Here is a 20,461-nt window from a genome sequence, read left to right on the forward strand (position 1 = left end):
GCGCCGTCAGAATTGGGAAGGACCTCTCCGAGCCGTTTGATACCAAACGAGGTTTCAGACAGAGTGACTCGCTGTCGTGTGACTTCTTTAACCTGATGTTGGAGAGCATCGTACGAGCCGCAGAACTTAATCGCTCAGGCACAATATTTTATAAGAGCGTACAATTATTGGCGTAGCCGATGATATCGATATCATCCAAATCGAATGGGTTTGGTGGTGAACGAGGACAAAACGAAGTACCTCCTGTCTTCAAACAAACAGTCGGCGCACTCGCGTATCGGCACCCACGTCACTGTAGACAGTTATAATTTCGAGGTTGTAAAAGACTTCGTTTATTTAGGAACCAGCATTAACACCGATAACAATGTGAGCCTTGAAATCCAACGTAGAATCTCTCTTGCCAACAAGTGCTACTTTGGACTAAGTAGGCAACTGAGCAGTAAAGTCCTCTCTCGACGAACAAAACTAACACTCTACAAGACTCTCATCATGCCCGTCCTAACGTATGGCGCAGAAGCTTGGACGATGACAACATCCGATGAAGCGACGCTTGGAGTGTTCGAGAGAAAGATTCTGCGTAAGATTTTTGGACCTTTGCACGTTGGCAACGGCGAATATCGCAGACGATGGAACGATGAGCTGTATGAGCTTTACGGCGACCTAGACATAGGGCAGCGAATAAAGATCCAGCGGCTTCGTTGGCTGGGTCATGTCGTCCGAATGGATACAAACGCTTCGGCTTTGAAAGTATTCGATGCGGTACCAGCTGGTGGTAACAGAGGAAGAGGAAGACCTCCTCTGTGTTGGAAAGATCAGGTGGAGAAGGACTTGGCTTCACTTGGTGTGTCCAATTGGCGCCGGTTAGCACGAGAAAGAAACGACTGGCGCGCTTTGTTAAGCTCGGCCAAAATCGCGTAAGCGGTTATCGCGCCAATTAAGAAGAAGAAGACGTCAATTCCCTACTACAGGTCCCTAATACAAAACAAACAAAAGTATAGTAAATAGGAAGAATTTTCTTTTCAGGGAAAATTCAGTGAATGGCTTGTTAATATTGTGATTTGTGACATTTAAACTAAACAAATGGAAGAAAACGAAGTGTGGCGTATTAAATTGGGAGAGCACGAATTATAAAAATATCTCCAAATGCAGTTTTTTTGCTCTTTTTATTTTAGCCAAATACCAATACTAGGACTAAATGATAGTCAAAAAACAGTACCTCATTTAAAAAATCAGAGACTAAAACGCAATGGCGTCGCAAATGATGTGGCAAACAAAATTAAATCGGTGTTAGCAAATTCAACTTTGGACCAATCGCAATGCGGCGGCTTTAAATCTCATTGTAAACTTAAGTTTTTATTAAAAAATGGTCATACAGGGTTTGATTGAAAAGTAATGAACCTTATTTTTTTAATCAGTTTTATTAAACCTTTTGGCTTATACAACTAATATTCTTCAAAATAGGACCCTTGAGCGTCAATACACCGCTGGCAGCGGTCCTTTCACTGCAGGAAACAGTTTTTAAACTCATCCGCCTGTATCGCGTTCAATTCGGCTGTCACAGTTTTTTGGATCGCCTCGATGGAGTCGAAACGCCTCCCCTTCAGCCTTCTTTTCCCGCACATTGTAATAAGTTAAATTTAACTCTTCACTGATCTCACGTAGACTAGCACGACGGTCAAAGTTCAAAAATGCAAGAACCCGGTTCACATCTTCGTCTGTTTGCGTCGTCGAAGGCCTTCCAGATCGCTGTTCGTCTTCGACGTCCTCCTGGCCTTCCTTGAACGACTTGTGCCACCGTTTTACCTGGGCACTGGACAGAGATTGGTCCCCGTAAGCTTCCTTGAGTAGCCTAATGGTTTCGGTACTCGTTTTGTTTAGCTTTACGCTCCAACGATCGCTGCATTTTCGCCAGTGCAAAATCCTAACACACTTTTAAAACAGCTTTCACGCTGAGAACTGGGTTTCCCCCACCAGCCGATTCGGTTGATCGCTTGGCAGACGCTCCGCGCGGGAAGGCTCATTACTTTTCAATCAAACCCTGTATATGTAAGTATAAAAGCAATTTATATGTATAAAAATAAGTTTTGTAACTTTTCTTAAACGATTAGAGAGAAAATTGGAGATAATCTAAATATTGCGTTCAAGTTGCTTAAGGAAATTATTTACCTTAGAATTTTTTGACCAAGCAAAATAGAAATACCTAACATCTGATAGTTGATGCAACAACTATTGTATTGAAATTGGGTCATTTATATTATATTTAACTGCAGCTAAACTGGAAATATTTATGTACATATGTAAAGGGTGTTTTTTTAGAGGTTAGGTTTTCAAGATGAAATAAAACGTATATAATTTAATGTTATGGCCAAGAATTTAGCTTTATTATAAAGATAAGGGTTTGCCATTATGTTTTAAAAATGATTTCGGGCAAGTGGCCGCCGCGGCTGGCTCGAATAAATTCCAGCCGAGAGGCCCAATTTTCGACCACTTTTTGCAGCAATTGGGGCCGTATGTCAGCAATAACGCGCCGAATATTCTCTTCCAAGACGTCAATCGTCTCGGGCTTATCTGCGTAGACAAGCGACTTCACATAGCCCCACAAGAAATAGTCCAGTGGTGTTATATCGCACGATCTTGGAGGCCACGCCACAGATCCACGGCGCGAGATAATGCGCTCACCAAAAGTTTCCTTCAATAAATCGATTGTTGCGTTGGCTGTATGGCATGTAGCGCCGTCTTGTTGGAACCAAAGGTCGTCCACATCAACATCGTCCAATTCAGGCACGAAAAAGTCATTAATCATGGCTCTACAGCGCTCTCCATTGACTGGAACATTATGGCCGGCTTCATTTTTAAAGAAATATGGACCAATGATTCCCTCTGCCCATAGAGCACACCAAACAGTGACTTTTTGAGGATGTAACGGCGTCTCAGCAATGGCTTGTGGATTATGTTCACTCCAAATGCGACAATTTTGCTTATTGACATACCCATTCAACCAAAAGTGAGCTTCATCGCTGAACAAAATTTTCTTGTGAAAATCGGGATCGGTGGCCATCTCGTTTTGGGCCCATTCACCGAACGTGCGACGCGCTTGATCAGGTGTAAGTCTATTCATTATGAAATGGCAAACCAAACTGAGCATAAATCAAGTGACAGCTGTCAAAAAGACCATCTACGAAAAAAGTAGTGCCAACTTGAAAACCTAACCTCTAAAAAAACACCCTTTATGTATGCATGCGCCCAACCACCGCTTGAAGGAACATTTTTTAAGCGATGAATCCACACGACTCCGTAGAAAACTTGACAATTCTATTTTAATTTCCTTTCAATATCCAATCAACATAAAATTCTTTACACAACAGCTAAAATACGCGTTTATATATAATTAACTAATTGTACTACTTAATCGGGGCCAACATAAATTACTATTTAACTGCAACATTGAATATCAGTCAACTGAAGTATTATACATCTATACTAATATTATAAAGAGGAAAACTTTGTTTGTTTGTAATGAATAGGCTCAAAAACTACTGGACCGATTTTAAAAATTCTTTCACCATTCGAAAGCTACATCATCCACGAGTAACATGGATTATATTTTATTTTGGAAATAGGGCTCGAGATATAGGTCAAAACGTGGACCCGGGTAACCTTCGGATGTGTATGTACAATATGGGTATCAAATGGAAGCTGTCGTTGAATGCTTTAGTTCAGAGTATTTCCATCCGCTCCGTGACTAGGGTCTCGAGATAGAGACCAAAACGTGGACCCTAGAATGTGTTTGTACAATATGGATATCGAATTGAAGCTGTTGGTGAATGCTTTAGTACAGAGTATTTTTCATGCCGCTCCGTGACTGGGGTCTCGAGATATAGGTCAACACGTGGACCCGGGTAACCTTTTTTTGTGTATGTACAATATGGGTATCAAATGAAAGCTGTTGATAAGTGCTTTAATACGGGGTAATTTGCATACCTATTGATGACTAGGGTCTCGAAATATATGCCGAAACGTGGACCCGCCGTGTCTTTGCACCGAATTAAACCAAACTTACGCACATTGTTAAGCAAGTATTGAAAATGGGTTTCGTAAAGTTTGGTTGTAATTCGGAGCACTGGCAACGGGTACAGCGTTCTTTTGAATCAGCCATAATGTCGCTTACTTTTTTAACGCTTGGGGCGGAACTGAACTGTCAAATTGACAGTGTGAGTTACAATGTGTCAATATTTCTTTCTGATTTGGATGCCATAAGGAAAAAACGTAAGTGCAACATGTAAAAATTGTTTGTGGATTTTTTTGGAGTGGATTTTGGAACAGTGAATAATTTCTTACGAAATTTGAGAATTTAATGTGAAATCCGAATGAAATTATGTGTTCGTGGAAAAAAAAATTTTTTTCGTTTTTTTTTTTGAAAAATATAAATGGATAATGGTTAAAAAAGCTCCAATGCTTAATAAAACATATAAATTGAAACGAAAAATTCATGGCTGATCAGGAAAAAAGACGATTGTTTATTCATATGCGTTGATTTGAAATTTAAAAACAATCTTCTTTTTTTCTGATTTTCAATTTATATTTTATATTTACTCAAAAACAAATAGAAAAACAAAAACTATTGTTTATGCCAAAGCGCTTAAATAAAGAATAAAGAAATAAATAATATGAAAATCATATATTTTCTGTTCTAAACCATATCTATTCTATTTTAGTGTGCCCAGCGAAGGGGGCCGGGTTTGCTAGTATACAATAAAATGGACGACTACATGAAAAGGCGAGTGCCAGCTAGGTGGACTAATCTAACCACATGCAAAACAGCAAAAGTTATGTGTAGAACAAAGTAAAAAAAACTGGCTCAATTCATGCTTACGCTCCCGCGAAAGGACTGCTGAATTATCATAGGTATGCTAACAGGTCATAATATGTTGGCTGCACATGTTCACGAAATAGGGATTGCTATCACGGACGAACGCAGAGAGGATGTTGAGGAAACTTTAGAACATCCTCTGTGCGTGTGTCCGACATTAACAAAAACACGTTTTAAATGCCTGGGAGCCCCATTGTTTGAGGGTCTGGAGGACGTCTCAAAAGTCGGTTCTCCCAGCGCTGCTTAGATTCGCCAAAAGCGCTGACATCCTACATGATGTCTACTTTAGGTATTCATAGAGGTCGATCTCCATCTGGTATCGCTAGGGACCAAAAGGTCTATGCGTGGCTTGTTGCCAACCATGCTAACCTAACCTAACCTAACCTACCTATCTTATGGTGGTTAGCTGAGGTAATCACTGTGAAATAAGTATACACAATTTAGAAGTTTTTTTTTATTTATTCAAAACTAGTATTATAAACGTTCATGGTGATAATTGAAATACTCTTTTTCTTCCCGGTAGCAAACAGGTACTTTGCATATTTTGCAGCTCCATACAGTCCGCACAGGCATATTTTTCGTGCTACACACACTGCAGCGCCTTGAGGTGCCTCTTATAGGCTGATGGTTACCCATAGCAAGCCTTATTGCTGCCGGTACTGCCGGTTTGTGCTTCTTCCCAGGTAGGCGAAGCCGAGTTGCTGAAAGAGCGCAACATTTTTCTCTTATTACTTATATTAGCAGGTGCCAGCATATCTTGGTAAAGATGTCGCCTTAAATCCTCGAGACACAACTCCTCTAATCCTGAGATAGGGTCTTTTTGTAATTCTTTATAGATTATAAAAGCATTTACCACCGTGCAATCTAGAAAATGAAAGAATATTCGGAGCCACCATTCTTTTTTGATTTGCGGCCAATCTATCCACGAAATTCATATTTTCATTGTAGTCCTTCAAGGCCAGAGGGCATGACACTTCAACTCTCTCCCCAGTTTTTTCTGTTCTTCTTACATAAACCAGATCTCTGGGATCATGAAAGTTACTCAAAATGAAAACGCAACGTTTACGATGTTTACGAGATTCATTTACTGTCCCACATGCATAGACGTTCTTCTGACGTAAATTGACCTGGAGTTCGTAGCTGTTAAAATAATTGTCAAAGTACACCTTACGGTTTTTATTTTTCAATCCCTCACAGAATTTTCTGACAACATTACTAGTCTAGTCATTTGGAAAAAAACAGGGAGTTACCTGGAAAGTTTTCGGGGAATTTTCAAACTAGGTAATTTTTATAGATTTTTCGATGCTCTTTTCGAATTTCAACTTTGCCACCTCGTATCTGCGACGATAGCGCCGCCATATTGAAAAAATGGCGCCTTAAAACAGATTTTTTACAATATCTCCATTCCGACGCATTTTATGAGAAAAAAATATGTATACAAAATTAAACTAGAGATAATTTCCTACATTTTATGTTACTACGATTTTTTTATAAAACCAATAGTTTTGGGCGTACGAGCGCCACAAAGTAATATTCACCTACACCACCACGTTTTTTCGTATATTTCTCTACAATAATCTTCTACTATAGCAAGTTTTAGAAAAGCAAACTGTAGTACTAAATTTGCGGAGCGATCTCGACGATCACGAATAACTGCTTCAGAAGACATAATATACTTTTTGATGAGACAATGATTCCAACTGTGTCACAAGATAAATTTCTGGGAAATGATGCGAACAAGAACTGCCTCATTAGAATGTTGAAAACAAAATTTGAAGCTGAGAATTTCATGGTCTCACAAGCCACGGAAGATGCGGATACGCTAATCATCAATACCGCAATGCATGTTTCACCAGCGTTCGACACCGTAATAGTGGTCGGCGAATATATAGACCTTCTTATTCTTTTGACAGCTCTATGTATGCGATCAAACGTATACTTTCTCAAACCAGGAAAAGGTAAAATTACCCAACAAATATTTTCCACTGAAAATATTATAGATCAAACAGCTACAGATTTCAGTCTGGGCCCTCTTGATCGGTGCCCAAGACGAACTCGCAACGCCTGGTCCATCAGGAACGGTAAAACGTAGGAGGTTGCTAAATTTTCGAAAGTGTGCATCACATGTGGATTAGACCTACAGGGGACACCACTATAAATAAAACGCGCCGCTCTACTCTACCTCCTGGTGTGGAAATGAGTTTTTTTCGAAAACGCATATTAAAAGGTACTTTGTGGCGCTCATACGCCAAAAACTATTGATTTTATAAAAAAATCGTAATAACATAAAATGTAGGAAATTATCTCTAGTTTAATTTTGTATACATATTTTTTTCTCATAAAATGCGTCGGAATGGAGATATTGTAAAAAATCTGTTTTAAGGCGCCATTTTTTCAATATGGCGGCGCTATCGTCGCAGATACGAGGTGGCAAAGTTGAAATTCGAAAAGAGCATCCCAAAATCTATAAAAATTATCCAGTTTCAAAACTCTCGCAAAACTTTCCAGGTCAAACTAGCAGATGACTGGACTATACCTACATTACTAAATTGGTTTCCACCTTGTTGTCGACTTTCCTGCTTCAAACAGCTTCTTCCTTTAAATTTGATCATGGACTCGTCAATAGCAATTTTTTCTGTGTGGTTGTAATTTTTCTTATAAGATTCTCGAAGCATTTCAATGAAACGGCGTATCTTATACAACTTATCATAATGGGGATCGTTTTGGGAAGGCAATAAATTATTGTCATCTAGATGCAAATTTCCAAGAATCCATGAGAAGCGGCTGAGCGGCATAAAATGTGATATGTAGTCATCTCGCAAATCAAGCCGATTACGTCCAAGCAAATGGGATAACGGAACTTCATCGTCAGAGTCAAGCTCCTCAGCAGATGGAAAAATATTTTTACCAAGTGAAAACTGTTGCGAGTCAAGGGAAACGTCTTTAATATCAGGTTCGGCTTCATCAGATCCTTCTCCACCCGCACAGCTATCAGTATCTGAAGGTATATCTTCATACATCAATAAGTTTTCAATTTCACGATCAGATAACTTCTTCTTGGCCATTTTCTCTAAAAACCTAAAATTTTTGTTCTACATTGTATTTCACTAAAATTGGCGTAAATTTTAGCTACTTACCGAATTAATTAATTACCTAAATTATTGCAAAATTTCAACAAAAAAAAATGGAGTTCAACATAAACATCCCCATAAGTTTTTTAAATTATACCAACCTAACAAAAATAGTCCTGCATTTCCCAAGCAGCGTTCGGATGCTTGTCATCGTTAATTTCTTCCGTTTGATTGAAAACCAACACATAACTCGGAACTTTCTCCCACAAAAGAAGAAAACAAATGAAGCAACACTCAAAGCCTGCTTTAATGCTGCAAACAGTCACCGACGTAAACGCAGTCCCCTGTCAGCTGTTACGATCAAACTAATGAGAGCCCCATGTAAATGAAAGAGTACTTCCCTTCCGTATCGTAAATTTTATCGAAGGATTTTTGAAAATTCCCGCAGAACCATGTCAGCTGATTGCTCTCTTCACACAGTGTTGTCTGCACTCGAAATCATTTGCAAAATAAATTTGGAAAAATTTTAATTTTTGTTAAAATAACTTAAGGGGTTAGGGGTAGTCAGAGGCCCGAAAAAATGATGATTTTCACGAATTTTTTTTTGCTACTTAATTAATTTATTTAACAAAAATAAAAACATAGCATAAAAACATCATGTTTTAACTTGACTTCACCAAAATTTCAAAAAAAAAAATTAATAATTGCAAAAGTTATCGCTGTTTGTGTGAAGCCCGTTTCTCCAGAAGTCCCTTGCGGTGAACATCACAAGTCCTTGCAGATTCATCTAAAACCAATCGGATGAGAAAAATTATTTTTATTGATAGATAATCTCGAGCCTGATCGAAGCTTTGTTTTTTTTTTTCAAAATGAACAAAATGGCGGCCTCAGGAAATATTTTTCAGATTTTCGGGAAAAAACCAACAGTTAATTGTTAAAAAAACATCGAAATTTTTGAAAAAAAAAAATCCTTCGATCAGGCACAAGTTTTTTATGTTTTTCAAAAGCTGTATAAATTTTATTGAAATCTACGTAGCGGTTTTTAAGTTACAGTGTTCACCAGTTTGAAAAACATAGTTTTGAGAAAAACGCATTTAAAGTTTTGCTATCGGCTCCGGAGCGGCCGAGCGCCCTTTGTTAATTGTTGAATAACTTGAAAAGTATTTGTCGGATTCACTTCAAATTTTTACACAATATTTTTAAAACATTATACTATAAGAAAATGCAAAAAAAACAAAATCGATGTTTTGAAAATTCTGACTACCCCTAACCCCTTAAGAACAATGTTGAATAATGTTAATTAGAAATAAATGAACTATTTGCATTTGTTGGTTCTGGGCTTTGGTTTATTAAACAAACAAAAAAAATACATTCACAAAGAGTTTTCATATATAAGACAGTGCTGAGCACTTTTGACAAAAATTCCAACACATTTACAAGTATCATATTTAATAAGTCTCGAATACATGCGCATTCTCAGAATGGCCTATACAAAATTTTTTAATGGGGAAACCAAATATTTCTTTTGATATTCTTTTCCCCTGTTCGGTGTGAATTCTATCTCTCTTTTACCAATAGCAATTTCATATAAGTGAAAAATATATCTACTGTATTTTAAACGCCAAGGCAACTCATTTGTATGCTTATAATGTGGCTGCTCTGAAAACAGTTCTAGTGTGAAATTTGGCTGTGTTTGTTGTATGGTCTCCATAGCCGAATGAGTAGGTGCTTGGCTAACATTTGAAAATGAAGTTTTGAAGTTCGAATCTCCGTGGATGAAATACCGAATTTGGTTGTAAAAGTTTTCTAATGAAAAAAAAAATATATTGTATATAAATTTTATGTATTTCTAAATTTCTAATGATAACGAAAATGAGGAGTTTTTGTAATCAGTCTGATTATTGTACTTTTTACGAAAATGAGTAGTTTGGGCCATCAGTGCTGATTACTTTTTGATAACAAAAATGAGAAGTATGATTATTAGTGCTGAGAAGTTTGTGATGATGGCAATGAGGTGTTTAGTTGTCAACAGTTATTACATACATTGTAAGAATAAAAATGATTAGTTGCCTTGCCTTTAGAGCATAGTAGATATATTTTTCAGTTATAAGAAATTGGGGGAACTATCAGAACTTTCTCATGGCTAGAACGAAAATTTGTAGTTGGGTGAGGATAGTTATGATGATAATATGAGTGCTTATATGATAGTCAGCTGTCTTGTAGGGAATAGTTTTTATTGTTTCGTAATACATATCTACAAGCGATAGATTTAATAATTATTTTTACACTTTGTATCTCACTTTGTAGTAAACGGGTCTGCTGAGTGCATTTATTTACCTAGAATTTTACCATAACTTATGGTTATATAAAAATGCAAGTTTACTTTCAGCACTCGGTTTACGGGCGTTTCTTATATACCTATCTCTACGAGCATCCGTCAACTTGACGGGTGGATGAAAATACGTATTTACTTAAACAAAAAAACAATTTATTTAAACTAAATCTGAGTTTGACAATATAAGGCTTCACGTAAAAATAAAATATTAGTCCGCATACGATCTTCTACGATTACTGCTTCTATTCTTATTACAGTAGCCCACTTGGCAACTTTTTCGCGCTCCTGATGTTGAAGGTTACTGATCTGAAACGTCTGAACTGTGACGAATGTTCTCTTTATTTTCTCCAGTTAATTCATCAGCTAAAGAAAACATAAACTCCTTTCTGGATATTTTCGATCTGGTAGACCCTTTGTACAATATCAAGGCGTTTATGGCTGCCAAATCTAAAATATTGTAAAAAACTTGAAGGGGCCATCGAAAACACCCTGCTTTCACACGATATTTGCGTGCCGTTTGGTCCGCGACATCGACACCAAACTTTGTTTTATTATAAAACGTAATAGTTTCTGGAACACATTCTCTATTGCCCACTATCTGTATATTTGCATGCTTGGTGTTTAGAAGAAGGACTTTTATTTTCGGTTTACTTGTATGTACAGTAAGCGTGCAGTCTTCTGATTTATATACATTTGGTTTTGGTAGTTCTCTCTTGTTTGAACGGTTGGTCCCAATCAAGGTTGCCTTTAGTTCAAGCAATTTTTTGGTCAGTGGGATGGTTGTAAAAATATTGCCGGTCGAGATATTTCCTTCTCGATGTATATACATAGGGCTCAGCTAATTTCAACTTTACAAACTGGCCCAACGAATTTGAGCATCGAGTGTCATCTTTTCCCAAGTCAGAACTAGAAATAATCCGCGCCCTTTTCTTGTTACGTCGTATATTGAAGAAGTTTTCCTCTTCACTATCCGATGACCCTTCCATTTCTGCAGTTTCAGTGGATTCAGAATCTTCACTGTAATCATCACTTTCACCTAATTCATATTAATCTTCTTCGGAGGACACCTCAGAACAAGCCTCATTAATGTTGGTAATTTTGGTCAATTCCGAAATTGTATTTCGAGTTTTTACTCATGATTGTTGGAAAAGAATGATCGGTGAACAAGAAACATACTGTACCCCAAATTCAATTACCCTATTGTAAATATTTAAAATAAGCGGAGACGGTCTACAACAGTGCTGTCCAGAATGGAAAATGTGAGTGTATAAGTGAGAACGAGAGAATGGGAGCAGCCCAGTAGGAAATTTAAACCAAAATAAATAAATATTGGATTGGAGTAGAAAATTTGGAATGTTATGTAACTCCTTATATATATTTGGGTTTGTAAATCTATATTATATCTCTAATAAAATCTTTAATATGAATACTTTCGTGGCAGCTTCTTAATAAAAGTACATTCGATAAATGACTTGATGTTAAACTGTGGCGCTGCTTGGAGCAAATGAACTTTAAGTCCGAAAAAATTTTCTCACAAAAATATGTTGGATATAATGATTCTTCTAAATTTTTCCAGAATTCAATATTATATCCGTGTGGTGGAACGTTTTCGCTTTGCAAGATGATTAGCTCGGGCTGAATTGCAAATTCATACTTACTTACATATATCGCATTTGAAGGGGTTTTCAAGAAATGGTTGAAAACAAACAAAATCCTGAAATCAGTCTTCAAAATTGTTAAACAACTGTTCGAGAATTGCAATATGATCACTCGGCTTAACACCCTCATGTTTCGTAATAATAAGCGAAGTTTTCGGAAAATGGGCATAATCGCCAGATTGAAGTTCCCTTAAAAGCAAAAATAGTTCTGCTTGGAATTGATGCACATTTTTCACAGCATCGTTTATTCCTGTTTCTTTTCCTTGAAGCATTAAATTGAGTTTGTTCAAAAAAAAAGGAGACATCAGCCAAAAATGCTAAATCCAAAATAAAATTGTCATCTTTTAAAGATCGAACTAGGGTGTCTTCATTACAATTAATTTCAAGAAATTGCAAAACTTCTTCCCTCAACTCAAACAACCTGTTGAGACAATCACCACGACTTAGCCAACGAATGTCTGTATACATTTTTAGGCCATTATGCCGAGCAGAAGTTGTTTTTAAAAAATTTACAAATTTTCTGTGGGTGAGGGAATGGTGCCCTCCACGTATTTCATTGATAATCTGTTCTGCACGTTTCATGACAGGATGACCGCTCAAAAATTTTGAAGCGAGTGCAACTTGATGAATAATGCAATGAAAATGTCTCCCAGAAATTCCATTTTTATTCAATTGACCAATGAACCCTTCATTCTTGCCGGTCATAACGTTTGCCCCATCCGTGAATACTCCTACAAATTTGTTTGCATCGAAAACTGAAAAAACTTTTTCGTTTACTACGTCAAACAAGATCTTTCCTGTAACATTCTCACAGAATGTTTCAAGAGAAACATTGTTTCAGTTATTTCATAATTTACGTTAACTGCCCGAACACATATCGCCAGTTCACATAAATCATTAATATCGGTGGTTTCGTCCAAGCACAGAGAAAAAATTGGCAATCATTAATTTTTTCCTTCACTGCAGATTCAATGTGTATTCCCAGTTCATCAATACGTCGGGCTACTGTTTGGCGGGATATGGGTATATTTTTAACTAGCTCTGTATCAAGATTCATTTTTTGAAAAATTTTTAGACAAATGTTTTGAACAAAAACACCATCTATAAAAGGCCGGCCTTGTTTAGCAATATATAAGCTGATCATGGAAGATAGCTCAGCTTTCATTTTTATATTTGATTGCTTAACAACTTCCTCATTTTCTACTTTGGCCAACCACCCTTTGAATTTTTCCAAAAAGTCTAACTTTTTTTCTTCTTATAATCCCTCACTAGCTTTTTTGTCTAAAATTTGTGTATTTTTGTGGGAGGAATCGAAATGCCTTTTGATATTACATCTATAGCCTCCTTTGAACGACTTGTAACATAAAAGGCATTGCAAGTCGCCAAAGGCAGTTTCTAGCATAAAAAGTTCTCACAGGGCATTGTATTGCATACACTAAGCGTCGCGAACAAACTTGGTGTTTATTCGTTGCTGGTTTGCTAACGACTGAACGATGGAGAGTAAGAATACGTGTGATCAATTGATCTATGGGATGGACAGCACTGGTCTACAATAACTGAAACTTTTGCACACTACTTTGAAAAACGTCCTTGAATTGTCACTACACCGATCATTCTGGAGAGCATATGAAAAGTACCCTATGTGATTGGCTTAGGGAAATCGGAGGAACCGCGGATAGCGAAACTGATATCTCCATTCCCACGACAGTCGGTTCTACGCTACCGGAAACACCCGGATATCAGCAGCACTTCCCGTATATGTATAGGGAATATTTATGTTGGTACAGCAACAACAACAAAAACAACAGAGTGTTAGCTGGACTTCTGGTTGAGCTCGTCTACGACTTCATTTATTTCAGCTTTATAGCTCGTAAGGTTTGTAGGCGCAAACCAATGTGTTGCTGCTAAACACTTTTTGATAAATTTATGGAGTCTTGTGGTTATAGGGTCCCCCGCAAAGATTCACTCAATATCAACTATCCAAACCTTTGCCCAAAAAAAGTTGCAAATCCGAGCTGTGTTATTGTGTAATTTATTAGTTTCTATATAATTCCTCTTCGATTAACTGCGTTAAGAATTTCTTCTAAAGCTTCACGTGGCACCTTAACCGATGCCTGTTGAATAAGTGTTTTTATCCTGTTGTATGTTTCTTCTTCGTGTTTGGCATAGAGGCTGGGTATATTCAGTTCTTGGTAGAGCTGTTTAACGCGAGCAACTTTCTCGGGATCTGAAATGGAAATGGGAACATTTATTTCAAATTCGTTATGCGATGTATGACCGACTTATGATTAGTAAATGAAATTTACGATCGCGATCTTCTGAGGATCTGCAATTGGGAAAGCGATTATATGAAAAACCGGTATATGCCATTGGAGATTCCCAAACTGTGCGTTGTGGGGCGTGGCAGTGCTATCCTAAGTGAGTAATGAGAGTAACTAAGTACACTTGAAAATACTTCGAAAATGTCGATGTTATGCTTCGTTGCATCCAAAATTTTCCACTCGATGTGTAAATAGTCGATGCATCGATATTTTTCGAAAACTGACATTTTTAGTACACTGCAGAGCCATTTCGGCTTTTCAATTGGGCAAAAATGAGAAGTGAATTGTCTAGAAAATTGAAATGGCTCTCAGAAGTGTGGTTTCTTAGAAAAACTCATGGCCACAGGTTTTTTTTCCGCCAAATTCAAAGAGATTAACGAAAGAAAGAACAACAAATCAGTTTATTTACCGATACCACCGTAAATAGATTCGCCTTGAGCTATATCGAGCAAACATAACACCGAATGAAATTTTTTAATGTCAATCCCCATCATAATGTCAGTTCTATCAATGCACAAGTATCGGTATTTTCTTTTAAAAGGAAGTGTGAAAATTAATTCTGTAAAGGGAGTCGCAGTACAAAGACAATTGGGAAACCTTGATTTCAATAATCCCTTAAGCACTGAGGTTGTTATATCGCAGACATTTGTTTATTAAATATGTACATATGAATGTTTATACATACCACTTTGCCCATAGCACTCCTCCATGACAGACTTTTGTTCCGGGTTGGCCAGTTCCATGCACGCCACAGCCAACCAGGTGCACTTATTGGCCTCTATGTCTGTGCCAATCTTACCAGTGAAGTCAGGACTACCAAAGCAATCAAGGAAATCATTTTGTTCTTGATAAAATTTACCTAACTCAATTGCAATGTCTTGACATTCGCTGAACATTTTTTGGTCTTTAACACTAAAAATGAAGATTTTTAAAATATATTTTGTTTTACTCTGATAAATATTTCAAGTGATTGCTCACTTCGCCAAATATAAAGCCGAAGTCACGGGTAAATAGAAGCAGCTGACGGCAGTTTTAGCCTTTGCAATCGCATCGTATAAGTCCCTAGTGAAAGTGGTCACGCTCCTTCGACCAGCAAGCATATCCATTGACTGCCCAGTCACATATTTAAAGGCACCTTGACAAAACAATTCGACCAGATCAACATAGCAGTCCAAATGTCGGAAATGTTTTTTTAATAGTGTATAAATGCCACTTTCAATCATGAGCGCATCGTTCACAGCATTGAGACCAACGTCCTCCAATTTATACCAACACAACTGGCCCCGACGTGTGGTGCTGTTGTCCATGATATCATCAATGATGAGGATGACAGTGTGAAGCTGCGGAACACAAACAAATTTAAAAATATACACCTTACAATTCTAATATTTTTTAATTGATTCACAGCACAGTATAAGTTTAAGCTGCACCTAAAATTTATATGAGCCGACCTACAAGACAAAGCGAGAAGGAGTTTGAGGCAAATAAGATAAGAGACCTGTACCGAAGAATAAGGAAACATACTAAAGGTTTCCAACCTGGAGCTGACATTTGCAAAGAAAGGTACAGCAAAGTGATAAACGATATGAATGGTATTTTCAACGTATGGAAAGATCACTTCAGATTGAAGTGTTAAACCATAATGACCACATACCGCTCGAATGTAAAGTTTATACGGCTGAAAACAGAATGGAACCACCCTTTTGCCAAGACACTAAAGGCACAATTAGTAGGCTTAAAAATTATAACGGCTGTGGTAGCCATGAAATCAATGTGGAATTGTTAAAATACGATGGGTATGAACTCCGCAAATATGATTACAAGAAAAACTGCCTACAGGGGGAGGAAGTATAATTGTACAAATACATAAAAAAGGCCCTGTGTTAGGTTGCATCACTGAATAAAAAAAAATAAATAAAAATATGTTTATGTGGTCAAGCATTTCTAAAATTGAATTTATTTTAGCGACGTTTGTGCTTGTTTGTGTTTGCTTCTGTCACACAATCAGTCAGACTGGTGAACGATAACGGTCCGAGAAGAGCGCATCATAATGCATAGTAGCGAGGGTTAATCCTCGAATTACTATCGATTTGCTATATGGAATGCCCAACCGGCCTATCTGACAAACTATTAGGTTTCAGACGGGCTAGATCGACTGTGGACGCTATTAGAATGGTGACAAATATAGCGCGCGACGCCATTAGCGGAGGGCACACGCGCACGAAGTTCTGTGCAATTATTACGCTAGACGTCAAAAATGCGTTTTTTTGCTGTCTCTAAAAAATCCCCAAGTCCCTAGCTATCTAATACGCATAATACGAAGCTACTTTAGGGATAGAATCTTGCAGTATGATACGCATAACGGTCTAAAGACATATAAAGTCACTGGTGGCGTCCCTCAGGGATCAATCTTTGGACCCTCACTGTGGACAGCCATGTACGACGGAGTACTTAGCTTAAAATTGCCGGATAAAGCAACACTGGTAGACTATGCCGATAAGATCGCTCTCGTGGTCGCGGACAAGAAGCTAAATCATCTGCAGGAGAAGTGTAATGATCCGGCAGCTGGAGTCCAACTATGGCTCTCTGCAGCGGGGCTGAAGTTGGCAGTACAAAAAAACGGAAGCGGTCGTCGTAACTGCGTGAAGAAAAAGAGAGTTCATGAAATTGCGGATAGGTGGCCATGAAATACTGTCGCAAGAGGCAATAAAGTATGTGGGTTCCAAAGCAGCGGCAGTCAGCGGTGACTTACAAGAATTCTAAGAAATATGGCCGTTTACAGCCATCTGTCCCCTTACGTTTTAAAACTGTATGCAGACTTTCTGGTTGCTATATTTACGACTTGGTGCAATTATTTACCGTTATGTAAGCAATGAAGTGAGCGATCGCGTTATTTTCTTTTGCTTTTGTCATTTAAGAATGTAATGAAAAAAGAAATAAATAAAATATGTTTCCAACTACAAATTTCGATAGTGTTTTTCATGAAAATATTTGTAAGGTGTATATGTGTAAATGCAGTTGGTAAAAATGAAATGTGTTTTTAGGCTATCAAAATATTATATATCTACATATATAAGTCTAAGTCAATAATACCAGTTCACGGCACCAGTCAAGCAAATGCGCCAATCTTAGGTTGTCAGCAGTGAGTTGATCGCCTTTCATTAAATTTTTGTAAGTCAAAACGGTAATTACACTATTTTTCGTATTGGTTGGTGACAAGTTGTAGTTTAGAGCCTGTGAAGTGTAAACATTTCTTTGAGCATTGGTTAACTTTGAAATGTATTTAGAAAATCAGTATTCACTACCTTCTCGAACCAGTCTGCAACCATTTTGCTTGCGTTATTATTTCCAAAATCCGTAAGATCTCTTACAACATCTGTAAATAAATGAAGGCTCATTAGATATGAAAGAAAAGAAAAACAAAACCAAGAACAAAATCCGTTTTTCCTATCGAGACCAAACTCAATTATTCAGGAATAAAATCTAATATCGAATGCCAAAAGAATGAATTTCCACGATAAAAGAGCACCTCACGAAAACAAAAAGAAGATTTAGCCGTCTTCATAAAAGGATTATATAAGAAGTTTAACTTGAGGTATAGAAATTTAAAAAAATCAATTTTTTATTTTTTCGATATTTCGAAAAGATAGTATTTTAAGAATATTCTGTGAAATGTTCATGCGGAAATTACCAATATTATTGCTCCTACAGCCCATTAACTAGGTAAAGAGCGGTGTGCGCGCTCCTGTACCTAAAACTTTAAATTTGAAATTTGAAATTTTAATATGTCTTTAAAAAAAAAACTAATTTTTAGAGTTTCAAATTCAAAACCGGGCCATTTTGTTATTTTTTTTATTGTATTTAGTAGCGGGACATAGCTACAATCATACTGATTAATAATTTTTTTGTTTTTTGTATTTCAGATAAATAGAAGAGCCAAAATGGGCAACGCCGTCTACGTCCAATTTTTCGGGAGGGTCAACTTCAGCGCCATTTTTTAAATTATTAAAATTAAAAAATTTTGTTTTTTAATTTTTTGTATGAAAAAGATGTTAACTAAAATGCCAAAAAAAATTAAATATTGTTTTTAATTTATTTTATTGTAAAAAAATTCCTAAAAACCCCCAAATTTTCGAGCTCACGACCAGCGGTCGCGGTGGTGAAACCGAAGTTGTTGAATAGAGATGAACGGCAGTGTTGTAATATTAATTTATTTAATTAACTAAAATATTCGATGCCCAGAAAAATTTAAGACCGGATGTTATTGTATTTCACCACTCAAAGTGACAGTTTCTGCGATAACAAACGAGCTGTTACAACGATTGAAGTTGATTAAGTCGCGATAAAAGCATTAGTTGCTGCAAACCGGCGAATAACAACAAGTGAGATCGATGAGAGGCTAAGTTTATCGAATTGAACTGTTTTTTTTTTTAATATAATATTTATTCATTATACGAAGATCGTCTTTCATTTTCACCACAAAAAAACTAAATTACTTTTCGAACAACCCAATAATTACCTGGATAGACAGCGATAAATCCATCGATCTCATTTTTTCCCATCGCCAAGGGCACAGAAAGATTTCCAATTGTTGACGAAGTGTTCATACTAAAAATTAATCAAAAATTAAATATAAATCATAATCAATGTTCGCAGAGAAATTTCAATTTTAACAGATTTACTGAATTTCTACATAGCCACTCCTTGGAGGGTCCGCAGTATTTTCGGTACATTTAAAGGAGCAAACCTTATTTCTCTCACGCATAACTTTTTGTTTTACAAAACAAAAATATTTCCAAAAAATTGGAAAAAAATTGCTTTTGGTAATTATATTTTGTCCTAAACAATAAAAAAATAAAAAGTATTCAATTTAAAAACTCTTAACCTAAATTTTTAATATGGAATAAATTAAATAATTAAAATAGTTTCAAAATGTTTTTAGTTTTCTTCTTATTATGTTCCACATTGAACCTTTACTCATACTCAAACCTACAGCTGAACTAGAAGAATTGACGGCAATGATCAAATTATTATATTATTACTATTATATATTCCATAAAATAGGTGAAAAGCTTCCCAGTATCACCTTGCTACCCCCATTGACCATGGTTTCTTAAAACTTCCAGATAAAAGGTGTTTGATAGCTAAATTCCTACCGCTCAATGGCTTGACGATGCAAGATTTGAATGAAAAATGTGACTAGACTGAATGAGAGAACTAGCATCTCAACCTGAAGCAAGCTAGACCTGCCCCAACTCCTGATTCATTCTTCATTTGGCTGTGCTTCATTGTCCTTACGCAGGTATCTGAAGTCAAGAGGACGGGCGACTTCTGGGCGAAGAATATTGCTTGGTGAATATCGAATTAAACTAAATTTACAACACATGAATTTTCCATGGAATAATTATTTGAATTTCACAGTTTCGTTTGATGTTGCTGCTACCGTTAGAGAAATGTGAGCGAGTGAGTCCTTAGAACGACACGGCGCGGCAACTTCTCACTGACGGACTATGAGCGAGAGAGAGGTCAACGCTTACAGTTCATTTATTCATAGTATGGCTGCCTTTTGTAGTACTTTTGGCGATCTCACCCTAAACATTTTCTATTAACTTTGTGCAGACATGGAGTTCTGAACAAAATTTCTTCAGTGGACGTGATACATCAAACAGAAATTTTTTTCTAATATTATTCGCTCCTTGTTTACCTTTAAATTTGTTGCCTTATGATGATGGCGAGTATTTTTTTATCCTTTTATTTGAAATCTTTGTAGCCAAATTTCAACTCACTTGTCACTATCGCTTATCCCATTAGCATTTATTATGGCAAGATTTTATCGGTTTTATCCTTAATTTTTAAAAATCTAAGCTCCGCAAATGTTTAATGCACCGAAAGCAAATTATTACTGCGAGAATATGAAACGCGGCCGCTTTAAAATAAAGTCAAGCTCAAGTCCACCCGACACGCGCAATCGAGTGGCAACAAGGGGGAAAGTTTGTGTTTGAGCTTCAAACTGAATTAATATTTATAATTTTGAATAATTTTCCCATAGTTACAGCCCCAAATAGTAGTTAGAGACTGCACTACATCGGGTTGTGCATAAATAATGGACTCGGATATTAAAGACGGAATGCCAATGCGATAATCAAAGGGATTAACAAATAAATATTTACTTTTGTAATACTACTTGTGTACATATGTATGTATTA

The 20,461-nt window shown here is 36.8% G+C and overlaps 1 protein-coding gene across 2 annotated transcripts; it reads right to left on the bottom strand.

Annotated features, from left to right (window-relative positions):
• Positions 1-13,950: 13,950 nt before the first annotated feature.
• LOC128867894 (farnesyl pyrophosphate synthase-like) lies at positions 13,951-20,161 on the bottom strand. Of its 2 annotated transcripts, none has more exons than XM_054109478.1 (7): positions 20,042-20,161; positions 18,775-18,863; positions 17,561-17,631; positions 17,349-17,489; positions 15,234-15,595; positions 14,941-15,167; positions 13,951-14,161 (listed from the first exon to the last, which is right to left on the bottom strand). In XM_054109478.1, the coding sequence occupies exons 2-7, from the start codon at positions 18,860-18,862 to the stop codon at positions 13,977-13,979; spliced, it is 1,074 nt and encodes a 357-aa protein (XP_053965453.1). In that variant the 5' UTR covers position 18,863; positions 20,042-20,161; the 3' UTR covers positions 13,951-13,976. The 2 variants fall into 2 exon arrangements, with proteins under 2 accessions (XP_053965453.1, XP_053965452.1); XM_054109477.1 differs by having other exon boundaries at positions 19,960-20,161.
• Positions 20,162-20,461: the final 300 nt, after the last annotated feature.

The sequence above is a fragment of the Anastrepha ludens genome, chromosome 6 (assembly GCF_028408465.1).
Source record: "Anastrepha ludens isolate Willacy chromosome 6, idAnaLude1.1, whole genome shotgun sequence".
In the NCBI taxonomy this organism is placed as follows: Eukaryota; Metazoa; Arthropoda; class Insecta; order Diptera; family Tephritidae; genus Anastrepha; species Anastrepha ludens.